At 50.7% G+C, this 18,442-nt stretch overlaps 1 protein-coding gene across 1 annotated transcript; it reads left to right on the plus strand.

Annotated features, from left to right (window-relative positions):
• The first annotated feature begins 724 nt into the window (after positions 1-724).
• LOC101941809 (zinc finger protein RFP-like) lies at positions 725-17,928 on the plus strand. The gene is made up of 8 exons (XM_024106182.3): positions 725-1,431; positions 4,040-4,123; positions 5,612-5,707; positions 7,008-7,235; positions 8,865-8,887; positions 10,654-10,769; positions 11,896-11,928; positions 15,300-17,928. The coding sequence occupies exons 1-8, from the start codon at positions 1,015-1,017 to the stop codon at positions 15,806-15,808; spliced, it is 1,506 nt and encodes a 501-aa protein (XP_023961950.1). The 5' UTR covers positions 725-1,014; the 3' UTR covers positions 15,809-17,928.
• Positions 17,929-18,442: the final 514 nt, after the last annotated feature.

An 18,442-nucleotide genomic window follows, 5' to 3' on the forward strand; every position in this document is an offset into this window, starting at 1 on the left:
GGGTTTATAATCCTCCATGTCTTTGTGGAGCTGGGCCTAAGTGACGTCCTAGATTCCAAGGCCGGAAGGGACCGTTGGAATCATCTCGTCTGCCCTGCTGTATCACACAGGCCAGAGGACTCCCCCGAAATAATTCCTAGTGCCGATCTTGATTTTTAAAATGGTCAGTGACGGAGAATCCACCCTGACCCCGGGAAGCTGTTTCTGTGGTTAATTACTCTTGTTGAAAGGTCGGAGACAAGAAGGTTGCGGCAGAGCATGGAGCTGAATCTAGATCCTAGGCTAGTGGATCATCCTCCCTCTCATGGGTGGTGGGTATCATACACCAGGGCAGGCTAAGCCTCCCCTGACAGAGGCTGTGGCCCTGCCCCTGTTGTGCTCTGAAGCCCCGCCCTGGTTCTCTACCTGGCGGGGGCTCAGCTCTAGCCGGTGGCCCTGAGCTCAGGCCTGTCGGCGGACAGGGGTGGCGCTGGGCCCAGCGGGGGAGGAGGGGTCAGGCCAGCAACTCGGCCCAGCGCTGGCGGGGGCTAGCGGCTCAGCCTGGTGCTGGGGCAGGCCCTGCGCTCAGGGGGGCCAGCTGGGGCAGGAAGGCCAGGGCTCCTCTGGCCATGGGGGGGTACTCAGGGCTCCAGAGGGCAGGGGGCCTCAGGTGGAAGGGGGCAAGCTAGCCTCCCCAAAGTGGGGGTTCACCCACCCCCATGCATCCCTGTGCATTCCTCACCAAACTCCCCCAAGGTCTGTAACTCTGAAAGTCTTGCCTATGCAATCGGAAATACCCCTTGCTGTCAAAGGGGGGCGGTTAAGGTGCAGCTAAGCCAGTGCTCAAAGCAGTTCAGCCCTAAGTGTGGGCAAATTCACTGCACCCGTCGCTCATGACTATAACAACAGGTGAGGTCTGTCACCCAGAAGAGGTGACTTCAGGAAGCGAAAGGCTGGGTTGCTGCTTCCTGCTATGTGCGTTTCAGACCAGAGGGGAAACTGAAAATAACCCAGTCAGGCTCCCTGCAGCTAGCCATGGCCACAGAGAGCCCTGTAGGAAAGCTTGAAGATGAAGTCACTTGTTCCATCTGTTTGGAGTATTTCAAAGCCCCGGTGTCTATCCACTGTGGGCACAACTTCTGCCAAGCCTGCATCGACCAGTGCTGGGGGGAGTCGGAGACAAACTTCTCCTGCCCCCAGTGCAGAGAAACCGCCCAGCAGAGAAACTGCAAGCCCAACAGGGAGCTGGGGCGTATTGCAGAAATAGCCAAGCAGCTGAGCTTGCGGGTGGCAGCCGGAGAGGAGGGGAGAGTGTGTGACCTGTATGAGGAGGATTTGAAATTCTTCTGTGAAGAGGATCGAAAACTAATAGGTTTGATCTACAGGGACCGTGAAGCTCACAAGTCTCAGCCTGTGGGTCCCACACCGGAGGCTGCTGCTAGGAATTACAAGGTAGGAAATCGTGGTTAGTATCATAAAGTTAAAACTGTCCTTTTAAAAAGGGGTTGATTTCATTTCTCATGTTCTTCCATGCTCGTCATTTTCATCTGATCTCATCTGCTCCGCCCGGTGACCCCATCTCCCGGCTCTCATCTAAGACCTCTTCCTAGCCAGTGCTCAGAGCCAGGACTCTGGCCTCTTCCTCCACCTGTCGTCCACTTTCAACGTTGTGGACTAAGCTCCTCTGGAAATCTTGCCCTCCCTTCGCTTTTGTGACTGTCCTCTCCTGCTTCTCCTTCTCTCTCTGTAATCGCACCTTCACATAGGTGCCGACTCCGTGGGTGCTCTGGGGCCACAGAGAAAAAAAAATGGGGGAGGCTCAGCACCCACCGGCAGCCCCCCTGATCAGCTCCCCCTCCCCCCAGTGTCTCCCACCTGCCGGCGGGCCCCACTGATCAGCGCCTCCCCCTCCCTCCCAGCACCTCCTGCTTGCCACGGATCCGCTGTTCCACGGTGGGCAGTAGGCGCTGACGGGGAGGAGTGAGGGCGGTGCGTGCTCGGGGGAGGGGGTGGAAAAAGACAGAAAGTGATGGGGCAGGGGTGGAGCGGGGGCAGAGTGGGGGCAGGACAAGGTGGGGGTGGGGCAGGACAAGGAAGGGCGGGGGTGGGACCTTGGGGAAAGAGGTGGAGTGGGGGGTGGGGTCTGAGGCAGAGCAGGGTCAAGCACCCCCTGGCACAATAGAAAGTCGGCATCTTTGCTCCTTCAGCATATCCTTTGGAGCATTGTCTTCATCCCCAGTCCAACTTTATGCGCCGGCCTTCTGGCCTCCTTCTCTTCTCCTTCTTACACCTTGTCTCTGAGCAATCACATTCACAAACACAAATCCCTCTCTCCTCTCTATACAGATGACTCACAGACAGGAGCAGGAAAAGGTCCCTAAAAATGCGGGGGGGGGGCCACAGGTGTCCGAAGCATTACCCCTCCCCTCGTGCTGCCCTTCCCCCAAGGCCCCACTCCCATGCTGCCTCTTCCCACCCAAGACCCCGCCCCTCGCTCGCTCCTCTCCTTCCCCTCCCCCCGAAACTCACCCATACAGTCGGTAAAAAGTGGGGGGGGGGGCATGCCCCCTAGCCCCCGTTGTTCCGGCACCCCGCTCACAGAGCTACCCATCTGCTCTGGACCTTCTGTTCATCTCTGCCTCCCTCTGACATCTCCTTGTGGATGATCAGCCAATGTGGCCAAGACAGAGTTCTGAATCTTTCCTCCTAAGCTCTTCCCTCTCCCTCCTTTCTCAGTCATCTGAACCGTCACCTCCATTTCCACTGTCAAACACACCTGTGACCTGTGTAATCCTTTGACTCCACCTCCTTTCTAGGGCCAAGGCTGTGTTTAAATCTTGCTGCTGTTCCTTTACCTCTCTAGGATCTGGCCTTTCCTCTGTCATCCAGGGCCAGGGCCTCGTCATGTCACGTCTCAGTTACAGCAAGATCCTCCTTTCTGGCTTTGGCAAATGCACTCTTACCCCACGTCATCTCTATCCAGAATGCTGCTCCTCGGGTCATTTTCCTGGCTCGTCACTTGGACCATGTCACCCCTCTGTTTTTGTGTCTTCACTGGCTTCCCTTCTCCATCACATCGACACAATCTCCTCGTCTTTGCTTTTAAGACCCTTCACACTTATCCTCACCCTACCTGCCAACTCTCATCGGGGCGCAAGAACCGGGGGGGGGGCACTTTTTACTGGCCGTAAGGACGAGGGACTGGGGGACGGGACGGAGAGGAGCGAGCGGGCGGGGGATCTTGGGGGGAAGCAGTGGAGCGGGGCTTTGGGGGAAGGGACGGTGCGGGGGCAGGGCCTCATGGGAAGTGGTGATGTGGGGGGCAGGGCTGTGAGGCCTCGGGGAGGAGCAGTGCGGAGGCAGGGCCTCAGGGGAAAGGGGCAGTATGGGAACTGGGCTTGGGGGGAGGGGAGGTGTGGGGTAGGGCCTCAAGGATGGGGCGGGGCAGGGGCAGGGCCTTGGGGAAGGGCGGGGCAGGGGTAGGGCTTCCGGGGGAAAGGGTGGCACAGTGCAGGGGGGGTGGAACCCTGGCCTAATCCCCAGCCTCGGCCCCCTTTCCTGGCCCCAGACCCATCCCCAGCTGCGGCCCCAGCCTTAGAAAAGTTTTGGGGCCACTGGGTTATGGGCTTCTCGTCACGCAGCAAATGTAAGTGATGTACGCTGGCTACTGGCTGTGTTGTGTTCCTGATACACAGCTCTGTGTGGGGGGCAGAATGTCTTCATTCCAACCAGGGGGTGTGCCAGCTTCGGGGAGCTCCTGAGGAGAGTGAATCCTGTGCCACCCCTTTGAGGGGTGAATTGTACACGCCCTCCCACAGGCCAGCTAGCTGTGCTTCACCACCACCGTCTCCACACACCTTTGGGAATGCTAGTGCCAGTGAGCTCCAGGCAGGTCCAGTCCCACGACAGCCCTGGGAGCAGAAGAGAGAATTTGCGTCTGTGCAGCAGGTGTGGTGATCAGCAGCATGGTTGTGAATTCCTCAGTCCCGTGTCATGTGCACTCGGGTCCAAACACCCGTCAGGCAGGTTTTAATGCTTATTTATTTTATTATTATTCCAGGTTAAATTATTGCTGTCTGTCCTCTTGCTACAGCTGCCACTGCTGCTGCTGCTGTTGCTACTCCAGTGGAACGTGGGTTTTGAGGTTGGTATGATTCGCTTCTCCTAGACAGTTCCTTGCAGAAGGAGCATGATCTTCATGCTTTTTAATAGCATCCAGAGAGTCAACAAACGGATATGGAACAAAAAAGGCCCATGTTCCCATTAAATGCTTGACCAGTTTTCAGCCCTGTCTAACTGAGGGGTAGAAATCCTTCCACTTAGGAAACAAAATACACCCTTTTATTAGAAAGTCATAACTTTCCATGGCAAGGCTAAACATCTAAGACACTTGGAAATCTGGAAATTTGCAATTTATTGCTGAACTTCTGGAGATGCTCTGAGAAAACCAGAAACTCTGGGCTTGTCTACACTTTAAACACTAAAGCTGCGCCACGGTAGCACTTTGGCATAGACACTACCTACGCCGACTGGAGGGGGTCTCCTGTCAGCATAGATAATCCACCTTCCCGAGAGGTGGTAACTAGGTTGACTGAAGAATTCTCCTCTCAACCTAGCACTGTCTACACAAGGACTTAGGTCGGCTTAACTACACCGCTCAAGGGTGTGGATTTTTCACACCCCTGACCAATGTAGTTAAACCAACCTAATTTTCTAGTGTAGACCAGGCCTCAGATTACTAGAATGAAATTTACCAACACATCCCTCCATGGGAAAAGCTACAGAATGGTTCCATAATTTAATGTGTCCTGGGACTCAATTCCTTTTGCACCCTATGCCAGGCATTTAAGACCTGGTTTTGCCAGGATTATATTCATTGAATAATACTTTCCCCTGCAGCTAGTTCCATTCATTTCAACCTAATGGTTTTATTTAAACTGAAACTTTTTTCTGTGGAAGGACCAGGTCCCACCCAGAAGCTATAGACACGGAACTTTCATGGAAAATAGCATCATTTTCTCCCACTGAGGAAGTTGGAAAGGGCTTAAACAAAATCTAAACTGCATCCATGCAAAGACATTGTTTGCAGGAAAAGAAACTCTCTCCTCTTTCTCTGTCTTTGCCCACCCAGGAAAAGAGATGACCAAAGGGGGATATGATAGAGGTCTATAAAATCATGACTGGTATTGGTAAAGTAAATAAGGAAGTGTTATTTACTCCTTCTCATAACACAAGAACTAGGGGTCACCAAATGAAATGAATAGGCAGCAGGTTTAAAACAAAAAAGGAAGTATTTCTTCACACAACGCACAGTCAACCTGTGGAACTCCTTGTCAGATGATGTTGTGAAGGCCAAGATTATAACCGGGTTCAAAAAAGGACTAGATAAGTTCATGGATGATAGGTCCATCAATGGCTATTAGCTAGGATGGGCAGGAGAGATGGGGTCCCTAGCCTCTGTTTGCCAGAAGCTGGGATGGATCACTTGATGATTGCCTGTTCTGAAGCACCTGGCATTGGCCACTGTCGGAAGACAGGATACTGAGCTAGATGGACCTTTGGTCTGACCCCGTATGACCGTTCTTATGTTCTTAAGGAAAACATATTACCCAAACACCTTTTCTTGACACAGCGAGCAATTCAGACTCATATGAAGGCTCTGACGAAGGAAAGCATGTTGCTTCTGGCATCTAAACTGACTGAAGAGAGGAAAAGCAAAGAGGCTCTGGTAGGTCTTCATTGTTATTCCTTATGTATTTCCCTTTGTGAGTGAGGGTCTATGACTTTCGCTACACTGGAGAAATGTATTATGACTAGCATTGTCTGTTCCCTCTCTGTAAATTGCAGCGTATCTACACACACAGTCTCCTCATTCAGTTAGCAAACATGATTCCAGGATTTCAGAAATGAGGAGGGGGAGAAGGCTTTGAACTTTTCAATTGCCTGGTGGTTTGGTGACTGGAGCTGGGTGAATATGTTTCTGGATCAGCAGTAGTTCTGAAAAAAAAATTGATTCAGCTTGAACCAAATCTGAATTTTGGGGGAATCAAAGATATCTACTTCAGGTTTGTTCCCTAGTGGAAATTTGAATATGGGTCTCTAATATCCCAGCTGAGGGCCCGAGCCACTGGACTATAGGTCACAAGCAGTGGTAAAAAAGAACTTGATAAGTTCATGGAGGATAGGTCCATCGATGGCTATTAGCTAGGATGGGGAAGTATGGTGTCTCTGTTTGCCAGAAGCTGGGAATGGGCGACGGGATGGATCACTTGATCACCCGTTCTGTTCATTCCCTCTGGGGCACCTGGCATTGGCCACTGTTGGAAGACAGGATACTGGGCTAGATGGACCTTTGGTCTGACCCAGTCTGGTCCTTCTCTGTGTTACTACCACCTCCTTTTTTTTGGCCATTTTGTGAACAAATTCTCAATTAGTTTCAGGTTGACCAAAACTGCATTTTTTGTCACGTAGATTGTGTGTCCAAAGTTTTTTGCCCAGCTCTCTTGATGACGTTCTATTGTACTGCTGCACTTAGGGAATTTATGTGGTGTATTTTGAAGTTGTATCAAGGACACCTTAGAGTGTGTGGCAAAATCTAAACAAATGACTAGTTCCCTCACCATTAAAAGAAAGAAGACGCATTCCTTCTTTGGTTTGCATTTGGACAAAGCAAGCCATCCAATTGTTGCTCTTTCATGTCCTCCTCTGAGTCTCAAGAGCCTGATTTGTATTGCAAACAGCATTGATAGTATCAGGTGCTACTATTTGCATGTCCTTGATGCAACAAATGGTGCAAATCAATGGGCTTGATTAAATGTGCTTCAACTTTGGAGGGTAGACCAGGTCTCTGAGTGCAGCAACTGTGGGTTTTCCAGTCCCTCTGTGGTCCAGATTATAGTGAGTGCAGAACCATCTAGCACCAGCAGGTTTGCTGGGAAACCACAGTCCATTTGAAAGGGCTCACGCTGAATCAGAGCCCTGGTGTTCACCGATATGAAAGTCGGCTTGTTTGTGTCTGCTCATCAAAGGAAAAGACAAACGTCGAGCGGCAGAAGATTGTGGCTGAATTTGAGCAGCTGCGGCAGTTTCTGGAGGAACAGGAGCGGCTCCTGCTGGCCCAGCTGGAAGAGCTGGACAAGGAGATTGTGAAGAGGCAAAATGCGAATGGGGCTAAATTCTCAGAGGACATTTCATTTCTCTGTGACCTGCTTGATGAGATAGAGAAGTACCAGCAGCCATCGGCTAATTTCCTACAGGTGAGACTTAAACCCCAGGTCCCTCAGCAGGGATGGGCAGTCTCCTGAATCATTAATTTTAGAGCCCAGAAGTCCGAGCACACATATATCCCACCGTCTACAGTTAAGTACATAAAAATACTTGCTCCCTTCAAGATCAACCTCCAGTCATTGGCCTGTGAGGAAAAGCAAAGCAAAATGATGACGGCACCTGCAGTAGGGTGCATGGGTGGCTATAACAGACAGCCGGCCTGTTGCCTTTGGGGTGCGCTGCTGCCAAAAGGGTGCCCCAGCCGTGGCCCCACCTGCGCTCTGCCCCGAGGCCCCGCTCCTGCTCGTCCTCTTTCCCTCTGAGGCCCTACCCTCACTCCACCTCTTCCTGTCCCTGCTCTGCCCACATGTGGGCCTTGCCAGAGGGGGTGAAAAGGCGCCATGAGTAGCTGGCCAGCGGGTAAGGGGGGCCTAGGGAAAGGGGCGAAGAGGTGCGAGTGGCAGGCAGGGGAGGTCTGTGGGAGGGGGTGAAGCGGCACTCAGTGAGCAGCCGGCCAGCTGGCTGGCCAGTGGGCACGGTGGCCTCGGGGGAAGGGGCAGGTGGGGGGGCTCGGGGGAGGGAGCTGAGTGGGGCTGGAGTGGAGCATGGGCGGGGCTTCGGAGGGAGGGGTTCAAGCAGGGGTGGGTCTTGGGGCGGGGCCATGGTCTGGGCGTGCCCAACCTCCCTAAATGGAGGAGTCACTTGCCGCCCATGGGGTAAGAAGGTGCAGAGAGTTTCCTCCTCTTCACTCTACTGCACTCCTGTGTGATCCAGGGAAGGCACAAATGTACCGTTCCTTGAAATGCTGGGCTGCTGGAGTGGATCACTCAGGGGTTAGAACTCCACCTCACAAAGGGATATGGGTGTGAGACAGGTCCCCATCTCTCATTTGCCTGCCCCTTTGAAAAGCAGGGGCAGTGAGATCTATTATGATTTCCCCACATTTTACTTATGTCATAACTACGTCCTTTGGAACCTGAAGGAATACTTCCAGGAAGTCACAATTCTGGTTAAAGCCTAGATTCTCCAAAGGTATGTAAGGCACCTACGTCCTATTGATTTCAATGGGGCCTAAATACCTATAAGGATCTAGACTTAAGGCATTAGGTTCACAGACTATCCCTGAGCTTATACTGGTAAGTGATGTAAATGGGTGGATGTGTATATTTATATCTCAGCTTGATAGCAGAGACCCCAATTATAAGAAGCTGTATATGGGACTCTTAGTGAAGGCAAAGTGGGTCTCGTTCAGAGCGGGAGAAACCTCTTGTGGCATGTGGGACTTGTGGTGGATTGAGGACTGTGTTGGAATGGCAAGCTATTGCTTTAAGAGTGTAAAAGGTTTCCTGGTCCTGCTTGCAGGCTGGGGAGCTCTGTAGTGAAGCATGTCTGGAAAGAGCAAACTTAAAGCAAGATGGTGTTGAGTTGTGCTGCTTTGCTTTAGGGAACAGCCTGTTTTCTTTCTCTGCTTTTGGGTTTTTGAGTGGTGTTGTTCTGAATTCTAAGAAGTGAAGTCAGGTTATGGTGCAATCTTGCATCAAGAGTAGTTATCTTGTTATTTAACTTCTCTGTGTCTTATGCCGTGAACATAACAGCTTCTTCTTCTCTCTCCCCTCTAGGATTTCATAAGCATCTCAAACAGGTATATTGCTCCTTTTCACTGCCCCCCCACTTTTCACTATGTTGGGAAGCTGATTGGACACAAGTGGCCATATTTTCATTGGGAGCAACTGGGAGGCTGAGCCATGTCCCCAAGGAGAACCACCAAGTGTGTGAGGCAGGGATGCACTTTAGATGCAAACCGCGATCCTTGTTATTGACTCCTGGAGCTGTTGCTTTTTTATAAGACTGGATTTCTCCATCCCTAGGTTGGGATTCTTAACTTGGGTCTCTGAACTAAATAAGTTCTTTCCTTGGAGAACTGGCTGCCATGGCCAGGAGGTGAACCTCTGCTTCAGAGAGGCTAACCCGCTGGCCCCGCCCCTTCTACCCATGCCCTTCACCCCCCCCCAGCTGCCAGAACCCCGAGCCCCCACCACCACCAGAGGAGCCCCAAAGCCCCACCCACCACCAGAGGAGCCCCAGCTCGCCTGCCCCAAGCCACCGGCTGGCCCACCCTGGCCACTCTAGCCCATCCGAGCCCTGGTCTGACAAGCTGCTGGCCCAACCCCTGAGCCAAGTCGCTGGTTTGAGGATCGGGCCAAGTTGCTGGTCCGATCCCCAGGCTGAGCCACTGGCCTGACCTCCTGGCCGGCCTGAACCGCCCAGGGCAGACCCAGCCCCTGGCCTCTGGCAGCCCAAGCTCCACATTGCTGGCTGGAGCTGAGCCCCCGCTGGCTTCAGAGGAGAGGGGAAGGGAGGCGGGGTCTCAGGGTGGAACATGGGTGGGGCCACAGCCTGGCTTAGGGGAGGCTTAGCCTGCCCTGGGCTTTGATACCTGCTGCCCGTGCTGGCTGCCTCAGGATTTTGGGGATGGAGTATAGGCCCTTCACCTCTAAATCACTAGCACCACCTTGCAATCAAATATCATCACATTGCTACAGCCGCCCTGTGTGTCCTTAGGCACTGGGCCTCTATTCCCCATCTGTAAAACGGGTATAATAATCCTTCCCTTACCTCGCAGATGTGTTGTGAAGATAAATGCATTAAAGACTGCGAAGTGCTCATACACTATGATAATGACAGCTCTATGGGTACCTACATAGCTTACCACTAGGCTAGGCAGAATTTTGATCGACTTTTAAATTTTCAGTTGTGGAACATTATGGGGGAGGGTCAGACAAAGGGGGTGGGTTGCACAATAATTATTTAATGACGGTCGGTAATGACATTCAAAAAGCTAAAGCCATATAATCATTAACACACACATTGTCAACCTCACGTGTCAAAATATACAGATTAAATTTCCTTAAATCAAACTCAAAGAAGTGCTCACGCAGCGTTTTCTTACTCAGCCTCTCTGTACATTTTGATTATTATCGATGGAAATATTTTTTCCATTGGTTTTTGTGTGTATGGCAAAATGGACATGTCCCAATTGAAATTTAATCCTTCCAAGGCTACTTCCAACCCAGTGAGTCTCTGGTAACCTGTGTGAAATGAGCTGGAGGGGAGCCATCTGAGTCCAGTTGGACAAGTGCTGCCATACCAAAGGCTAGGAGGTCCATTGGCTCTTCTTGTCTTGCTCATTGACATCCATGGTATAGAGACCAAAGAGTGAACAGGGCATGGAAGCAGAAGTCCCATCTTATCCACAGAGATGCCTTTCCTTTCCCAGTTCAAAGGAGCCATTCATTCTCCTGGGCGCGTACTCTGACATCTTTCGCAAGAATGAAATTCACATAAAAGTGGATGACAATACAAACCATTAGCAATACATTAAAATAACTATAATTTTCTTCTTTCTAGGTGGGAGAAGTGGAAGTCCCAGCAGCCAGGGGAGATTTCTTCTGGGCTGGAAGAGGGAATCCATATTTTCATGAAGAAATATACCATTCTAAAGAAGACTCTCCAGAAATTCAAAGGTACTAAAGAGGGATCTGGGAGGTCAAACTGAGAAAGGGGTCTGTGATCCAGATCCACAAAGGTACTTAGGTTCCTAACCCCCCAAGGAGGTGGGGGGAAACAGGAAAGTCCCTTTGTGCATCTGGGCATCTGTGTCTGTAGGAGACGGGATCTGGCAAAATAGCTATTAATGCAAGCCCCAGTTAAATGGCAATACAGCATTCTGTTACCGTTTCTAAACCAAGGGAAGGTGCCGGGGAATTCCACAACACAAACAAAATTGACGAGGAAGCTATTTTTTTTTAATTAACCTGTTTGTCCAAAATAATAAGAAATGCAAGATCCGGGTCAAAGGAGCAGTGTCACGTCCTCCTGTCTGACAGCCCCAAACTGGGTGTGGTCCTGCGTATGGGTAAATAGACAAGAGCGTAATCAACTATTAAATACGAGAGAGAAACTAAACAAATCCAGCAGATGGCGCCCAGGGCTGAGAGTCAGGATATCTGGGTCCAATTCCAGCCACTGATTGCTTATGTGACCTCAGAGAGGTCACAAAATATCTCTCTACTCTAGTTTTCCCTCCTTTAAAGTGGGGGTGATAATAATGATTAGACTCCCTAGGGTGTCTCAGGCATAATCTAATGATGTGTTCTGAACTCCTTGGTGGAAAGTAGGACTGGAGTCCAGAACGGTGTTTATATATAATTTTATATAGCTGATTTCTTTTCAATTTAATCTGGTTTACTTGAAATTTTTGGTCTCCTTCATTGGTCTCTTCCTGTCTCAGGGCTTGTCTGTGCTTGAAATGCTTCAGTGGCGCAGCTGTGGACACTACCTACGCTGACGTGAGGGCTTCTCCCTTTGACGTTGGTAATCCATCTCCCCGAAAGGTGGTAGCTAGGTTGACAGAAGAATTTTTCCTTCAACCTAGTGTTGCCCACACTGGGAGTTAGGTTGCCTTAACTATGTCTGTCACGGGTGTGGATCTTTCACACCCCTGAGCGACGTAGCTGGATCGACCTACGTTTTTTAGAATAGACCGAGCCCGTGTATGCCTGTTGATTTCCCTCTGACTTTCGTCAGAACGTTAAAGCATTGTTAAGCTTATGAACAGCAGAAATCTCACTTCTGTTCTCCTCTCTGTAGACACTCTGTCATCTGAACTGGAAAGAGAATGGGGTAAGTCTCTGGGTAAAGATAGCTGGAAATTGTAGCAGAGAGGTAGCTTTGCTCTGCTCTAGTTAATTAAGGTTGATACAAGTTTAACAGCCTTTCTCTAAGTGCTCTAGAATTCCTGTGATAACTCACTGTAACAAGGGGTTCTGCAGATACAGACTTCCTCAAATATCACGTCACATCATTCTAGTTTTTATAACCTTAGTCTGCACACCTGGAGCTAAACTAAAACAAACAAATAAAAGGAAGTATTTCTTCACACAACGAACCGTCAACCTGTGGAACTTCTTGCCAGAGGATGTTGTGAAGACCAAGACTATAACAGGGTTCAAAAAAGAACTAGATAAGTTCATGGAGGACAGGTCCATCAATGGTTATTAGCCAGGATGGGCAGGGATGGTGTCTCTAGCCTCTGTTTGCCAGAAGCTGGGAATGGGCAACAGGGGATGGATCACTTGATGATTACCTATTCTGTTCGTTCCCTCTGAAGCACCTGGCATTGGCCACTGTCGGAAGAAAGGATACTGGGCTAGATGGACCATTGGTCTGATCCAGTGTGGCTGTTCTTGTGTTCTTATGTTCTTAGCTATGGCTCTGATGCGGCCCAAATTAATAATGCTCACTGCAGATTTATCTCTGGTAGCGCATGGCAGTATTAATTTGAACAGCATCAAAATCCTTGTTGGAGTTCCTTGCTAGAACACCCCCAAATTTAGGCCACTAACCTAACCCCAGACCTCAACTCAGCAATTTTCAAGACAATATGAGACTGCATATGAACTTCAGAGCACTTAGAAAAATTGGCCCAAATCTGGGGTAATTTGGTCAAGGGGTTTGAGAGATATAGCTACAAAGGTATAACAAGGTCCAATGATTGGAAATTGAAGCTAGACAAATTCAGACTGGAGATAAGGTGTACATATCTAACAGTGAGTCTAATTAACCATTGGCAGTGGCGGATTAGCCACTGGGCCAACAGGGCCCGTGCCCAAGGGTCCTGGCCAATTGAGGGAGAGGGGCAGGGGAGGGACTGCAGACGGAAGGGGTGGGGAGGGGCCCCACTTGCTCTGGCCCAGGGCCCCACGAAATCATAATCTGCCTCTGACCATTTAAACAATTTACCCAGGGTTGTGGTGGATTCTCCATCCCTAGCAATTTTGAACTCATGATTGGATGTTTTTTTAAAAAGATCTGCTCTACTTCAAACAGGAATTCTTTTGTTTAAGTTCTAGGTAATGCAGGAGGTCAGACTAGGTGATCACTATGGTCCCTCCCAGGGGTGAAAGTAACGTACAGGACTTACTGGTACTGCCGGAGTCCTGAGGGGTGTGTGGCCTCATCCGGAAAAGGCGTGGCCTCAACCAGAAGAGGTGGGGCCTCTCAAGATTTAAAGGCCCTGGGGGATCGGCTGTGGCTGGGAGCCCCAGGGCCTTTAAATCAACCCGGGGCTCCCAGCTGCAGAGGTGGCTGGGAGCCCCTGGGGCTCACGGGCAAATTAAAGGGCCCGGGGCTCCGGCCGCTGCAGAGCTCTGGGCCCTTTAAATCCCCACTGCACTCCAGCTGGGATTTAAAGGGCTCGGGCCGGGATTTAAAGGGCCCGGAGCTCCCGTGGCTGCGGGGAGCCCCGAGCCCTTTAAATCCCAGCTCCATCCCGGCTGCCCCCGCTGCGGGAAGCCCAGAGCCCTTTTAATCCCGGCCGCGGAAGCCAGCGCGATCCAACACGGCGTACTGGCTCTTGCTGGTGCGCCGTATTGGACCGTACCAGCTTACTTTCACCTCTGGTCCCTCCTGGCCTTATGATATATGGAGCTATCAGCTGCTAATAACTTTCAAAGAGAACTAAAATCCATGTGCGTAAGGAAATTGTTTTAATGATCGCCGCAACAGAATCTGCACAAGGGTGACCAGACGTCCCGATTTTTAGGCGTTTGTCCCGATATTTCGCACTCCTGGTTTTGTTTTGTTTTGTTCCACTGGCGGGACTCTGCTTTTTTTTTTTTCCTCCTCTGGCAGGACCCCCTTCCCCCACCCCCCATGTGTTCCGATATTTTCTTCATCCCATCTGGTCACCCTAATCTGCACTAAGGTTGAGAAGCAAATTGGAGTCATTTGTTCAATGTTTCCTCAAGACGTAGCCGTACTAAAAAATGAGTTCCTTTCATTGTTGTCAGATTTTTATAACTTTTTTTGGTGCAGAGGTAGGGAAAAAACCTAAGTGTCTGAGCCCAGGTCTACATTACACAATTACTTCGGTATAACTACGGCACTCAGGGGTGTGAATAATCCACACCCCTGAACAACATATTTATACCGACCTAAGCGACAGCGCTATGTCGGCTGGAGAGCTCCTGTCAACAGAGCCACTGACCTCTCCCTTAAGTCAGCTACTCAGTGATACCAAGGACCAGTTTAAAAATCTTTCAGAAGATCTCGCATTACAAAAGCATTAGTACTTCTTTATCACTCAAAAAGGCAGAGTTCAATTTATGTTGTAGGGGCAGTGTACACTTGTACCCATGAGCCCACCTGTGGCCACCCACGCGCCAGTAATCCCCCACAGAAACGGGTGAAAAGACTTCAATGATGCTCGCAGTCTTCCTAGTGCTGCAGCAACCTGTGAGGGCTAGCGCCCTGTGTAACCCCCATATTAACTGACTGAGAGTCAGTGCTCCGACCACTTTGCAATCTCCGGGGGTAGAACTTCTGCTAGGTTCTCCATGCCATGGCCCTATTTTCTCTCCAGCCCTCTCCCCAGGGGGGGCGGAACAGGGAGGGACCAGTGAGCTGTGGCCCCATCACTTTTAACTGGGCGTAAGGGCGAGCGATGGTGGGGGCGTAGAGGAGTGAGCATGGGGCAACTACTCAGGGGAAGAGGCGGTGCGATGGTGGGGGCTTGGGGAGAAGGGGTGGGTGGGGGTGGGGCCTCGGAGAAAGAGATGGTGCAAGGGTGGGGCCTCAGGGGAAGTGGCGGTGCGGGAGCAGGGCCTCGGGGAGAAGGGGCATTGCAAAGGCGGGGGCTTGGGGAGAAGGGGTGGGTGGGGCCTGGGGAAGGAGCGGGGCATTAGGGAAAGGGGGTGGAGCCCATGATTCAGGTACCAGTGGCCCCCCCCCCACACTTTTAGGGAGCTTCTGGCGCTCCTGTCTCTTCTTGCAACAGCACCCCCTAGTGCCTGGAAGAGGCCGCTGCAGTGAAATCCTGGCTCAGCCCTAGCAGAGAGAGAGAGAGTTCTCTGGGACCCAGGATAAAGAGGCAGAAAATCTGGGAGGGTCCCCACCAGGGCGGGGCTGCTGGGGGTGTGTGAGAAATGAGCCCAGCCCCCGCCAGGGCCAAGCTCTGCCTCTGACACTGCTGTTTTCTCTCTCTCCCCTCCCAGCAAATGTGACTCTGGATCCAGACACGGCTCATGAGCTGCTCACCCTTTCTGAGGATGGGAAAACCGTGAGCTGGGGTGGCTGGCACGTTCTGCCCCACAATCCCAAGCGATTTAATTTGGCTCCCTGTGTGCTGGGCTGTGAAGGATTCATCTCGGGGAGACATTACTGGGAGGTGGAGGTGGGGGATGGGGGCGACTGGTGGGCTGTGGGGGTGGCCAGAGAGTCTGTGAGAAGAGAAGAATGGATCAGATGTGACCCTGAGGAGGGGATCTGGGCTCTGTCCCTTCACACGAATCAGGACTTCGCTTTCACCTGCCCTCTGACCCTGAGCTGGAGTCCCAAGAGGATCCGGGTTTCTCTGGATTATGAAGGGGGCCAGGTGGCATTTTTTGATGCCAATAGCTGGGCCTCAATCTTCACTTTCCCGCTGGCCTCTTTTGCTGGGGAGAGAATCTTCCCATTCTTCTGGGTCCATGGCGACGATTCCCAGCTCAGACTGTACCCATGAGATACAGGGCAGCTCATGGACTAGGGCTCTGCCTTGCCAATATGAAGCTGGCAGAGTTACTGAGTTGGATTTTCTTTTTCTCTCTCTTCTTTTTGCGTCTCTAACTTTTCAAAACTTCCTTAGTTTCAGAGAAGTTAGAGTGAAAGCTGGAAAGTGAGAGAGAAAAAAATCAACCCCCAGATATCATTGTCTATTTTATTCAAAGGGAAGGGGGGCCAGGAAAGGGATGGGGGGAAATCCAAAACTTCAAAATTTCAGCATAAACTAATGATTTTTTTTTGGACCAGCTCTAGGCAGAACCATACAGAGCACGAAAATTGGAGACTAAAGAAACCCAGTTATTTTTTCTTGGTGCGAATATCCAACTTGATGGTTTCTATCTACTATGACAGTGGTCCCCAAACTTTTTACCTCATGGCCCCCCCTTACTCCTGTCTGCACCCCCCCCCCCCCTCCACTGGAGCTGGGGCTGGGAGAAGGGCTGCAGCTCTTGCTGCAGGGAGGACAGGGTAAAGGGGACGAGGCTGGGGCCACAGCTGGGGCCAGGAGCGGAGCTGGGTGGCGCTCCCTCCCCATCCCCTGTGGCAGCTGGCCCGGGCCCCAGCTCTGCTCCCCCAAACATTCCTCCATGTGCCCCTAGGGGGGTGCACCCCACTGTTTGGGGATCTCTGTCCTATAATAGTGGAGGGGTAGAGAGTCGGATCATCAGCAGGGGCTGACGGGAGCTTGGCCCTGTCAGAACCTTGGAGAACAGGAAGAAATCAGGCTAGGCAAACACAACTGCCTGTGGAAACAGGGGAAGGCGGGATCTGGGAAGGGGAGCCCCCAGGAGGGAGTTGAGAAGAAACCTTCCAGGTGCAATTGGAATCTAGGTCACTCTGTGTTTCTGGGACCATGGGGTGGAATGTTCCCAGAGACCGGTAGAGCTCTAGACTTAGTGTGTCCCATATGCAGGCCACACAGCCACCCTGGTCTCTGAGCCTCTGGTCTGTGGTTTAGGGGACCACCAATCTCACTGCAAAGAGACAGAGACGGGGAAATGCACAGGCCAGAGCCGCCAAGTCCACTGCCCCAGCTTGTGCCCATGATGCCTGTCTGTATTTCACCCCCATGTGAGGAACTGGTGTCCAGGCCAGTGAACCTGACCTTTGCATGCCCTCCCCTCTCGAGTTGGGGATGATGCAGGGGTGCCAATTAGGGGAAGCAAGAGGGGGCGTGACACCCCCCCCCCCCCGAGTTTCATACAGGAGGTGTGCGAGCTCCCAGGTGGAGATCTTAACTACAGCGCAGCATTAGTGTGAAATGTAAGTTCCGCATCTGTGTGCGGAAGTATGAAGTTGTGGTTACCTGACTACAATATGACCATATAGAGCATTGCTGCAACCACTGTTATATATTTGCAGCAAATCTTGTACAAAGGTTGTCAAATGAGGTGTCTATGAAAAGGTTATGATTTGCTGGTTATGCTTATGCTATCTGTGTGCATGTTTCATTTTTGTATGTGAAGCTATAAGTATCGGCTCTATATTTGGATTGCAAATGTTTGCTCCTGGGGTAACACCCACAAGGTAACGCCCAGCACATCTTGGAGGGACTGTTCAAATTAAGTGGTTCATCAAGAAACACTTGGTTGACAATGGACCATGGGAGATGCCTGTCTACACTGAGGGGACTATCATGTAAACGTGCTGTCTGGAATGTAGGTAATGGCTTCCTGCAATGACTGAGGGAAATTGGGCATGAACATGTGACTTGCCCATATGACTCCAAACTCCATCTTGTTGCTGTAATTTTCCACAGTAAGAACAATGGGATGCCCTTCACATGGCAAAAGCTATAAAAGGCCCTGGAAACACCTCCACTTTGTCTTCAATCCTGCTTCTTACCTCCAGAGGAACTTTGCTACAAGCTGAAGCTCTGAACAATGGACTGAATGACCCATCCAAACTGTTGATGTACTCCTGAGACTTGACTTAAGCCAGCAGTTTATTCCATCACTGCTACAAGCCTGAACCAAGAACTTTGCCATTACTGTATGTAATTGATTCCTTTAACCAATTTTAATTCTCACCTTTCTTTCTTTCTTTTTATAAATAAACCTTTAGATTTTAGATACTAAAGGATTGGCATCAGTGTGATTTTTGGGTAAGATCTAAGTTATATATTGACCTGGGTGTGTGGCTGGTCCTTTGGGATCAGAAGAACCTTTCATTTGATGAGACTGGTTGTAAAGAACCACTCATCTCTGAATCCAGTGTTTTTGGTGGTGATATAAGAACTGGAATGCCTGAGGAAACTGCCTTTATGTTTTCTTGTTAGCCGGTGTGGTGAGACAGGAGTTTACTTTGGCTTGGTATATTTTATAAAAGAATAACCACCAGTTTTGAGGTGTGTTTGCCCTATTGCTCAGCAGTTTGTCCTGAATTTGGCATCCTCAGTTGTGACCCACTAAGGCATGGTTACAGAAGTGTATAGTTATTAAGCAAATGTTAATATCCGTGAGTGGAGGCACTGATGACAATAGAAGTTTTACTGGATTAAGAACTAGAAGATTTGACTCTCCAACTTTCTTTCTAGAGGAATTGCTGCCCAGAGCTCCTGTGCCTGTTTATTTTCCTTTCCTGCCTGCAGTGG

The sequence above is a fragment of the Chrysemys picta genome, chromosome 12 (genome assembly GCF_011386835.1).
Source record: "Chrysemys picta bellii isolate R12L10 chromosome 12, ASM1138683v2, whole genome shotgun sequence".
Classification (NCBI taxonomy): Eukaryota; Metazoa; Chordata; order Testudines; family Emydidae; genus Chrysemys; species Chrysemys picta.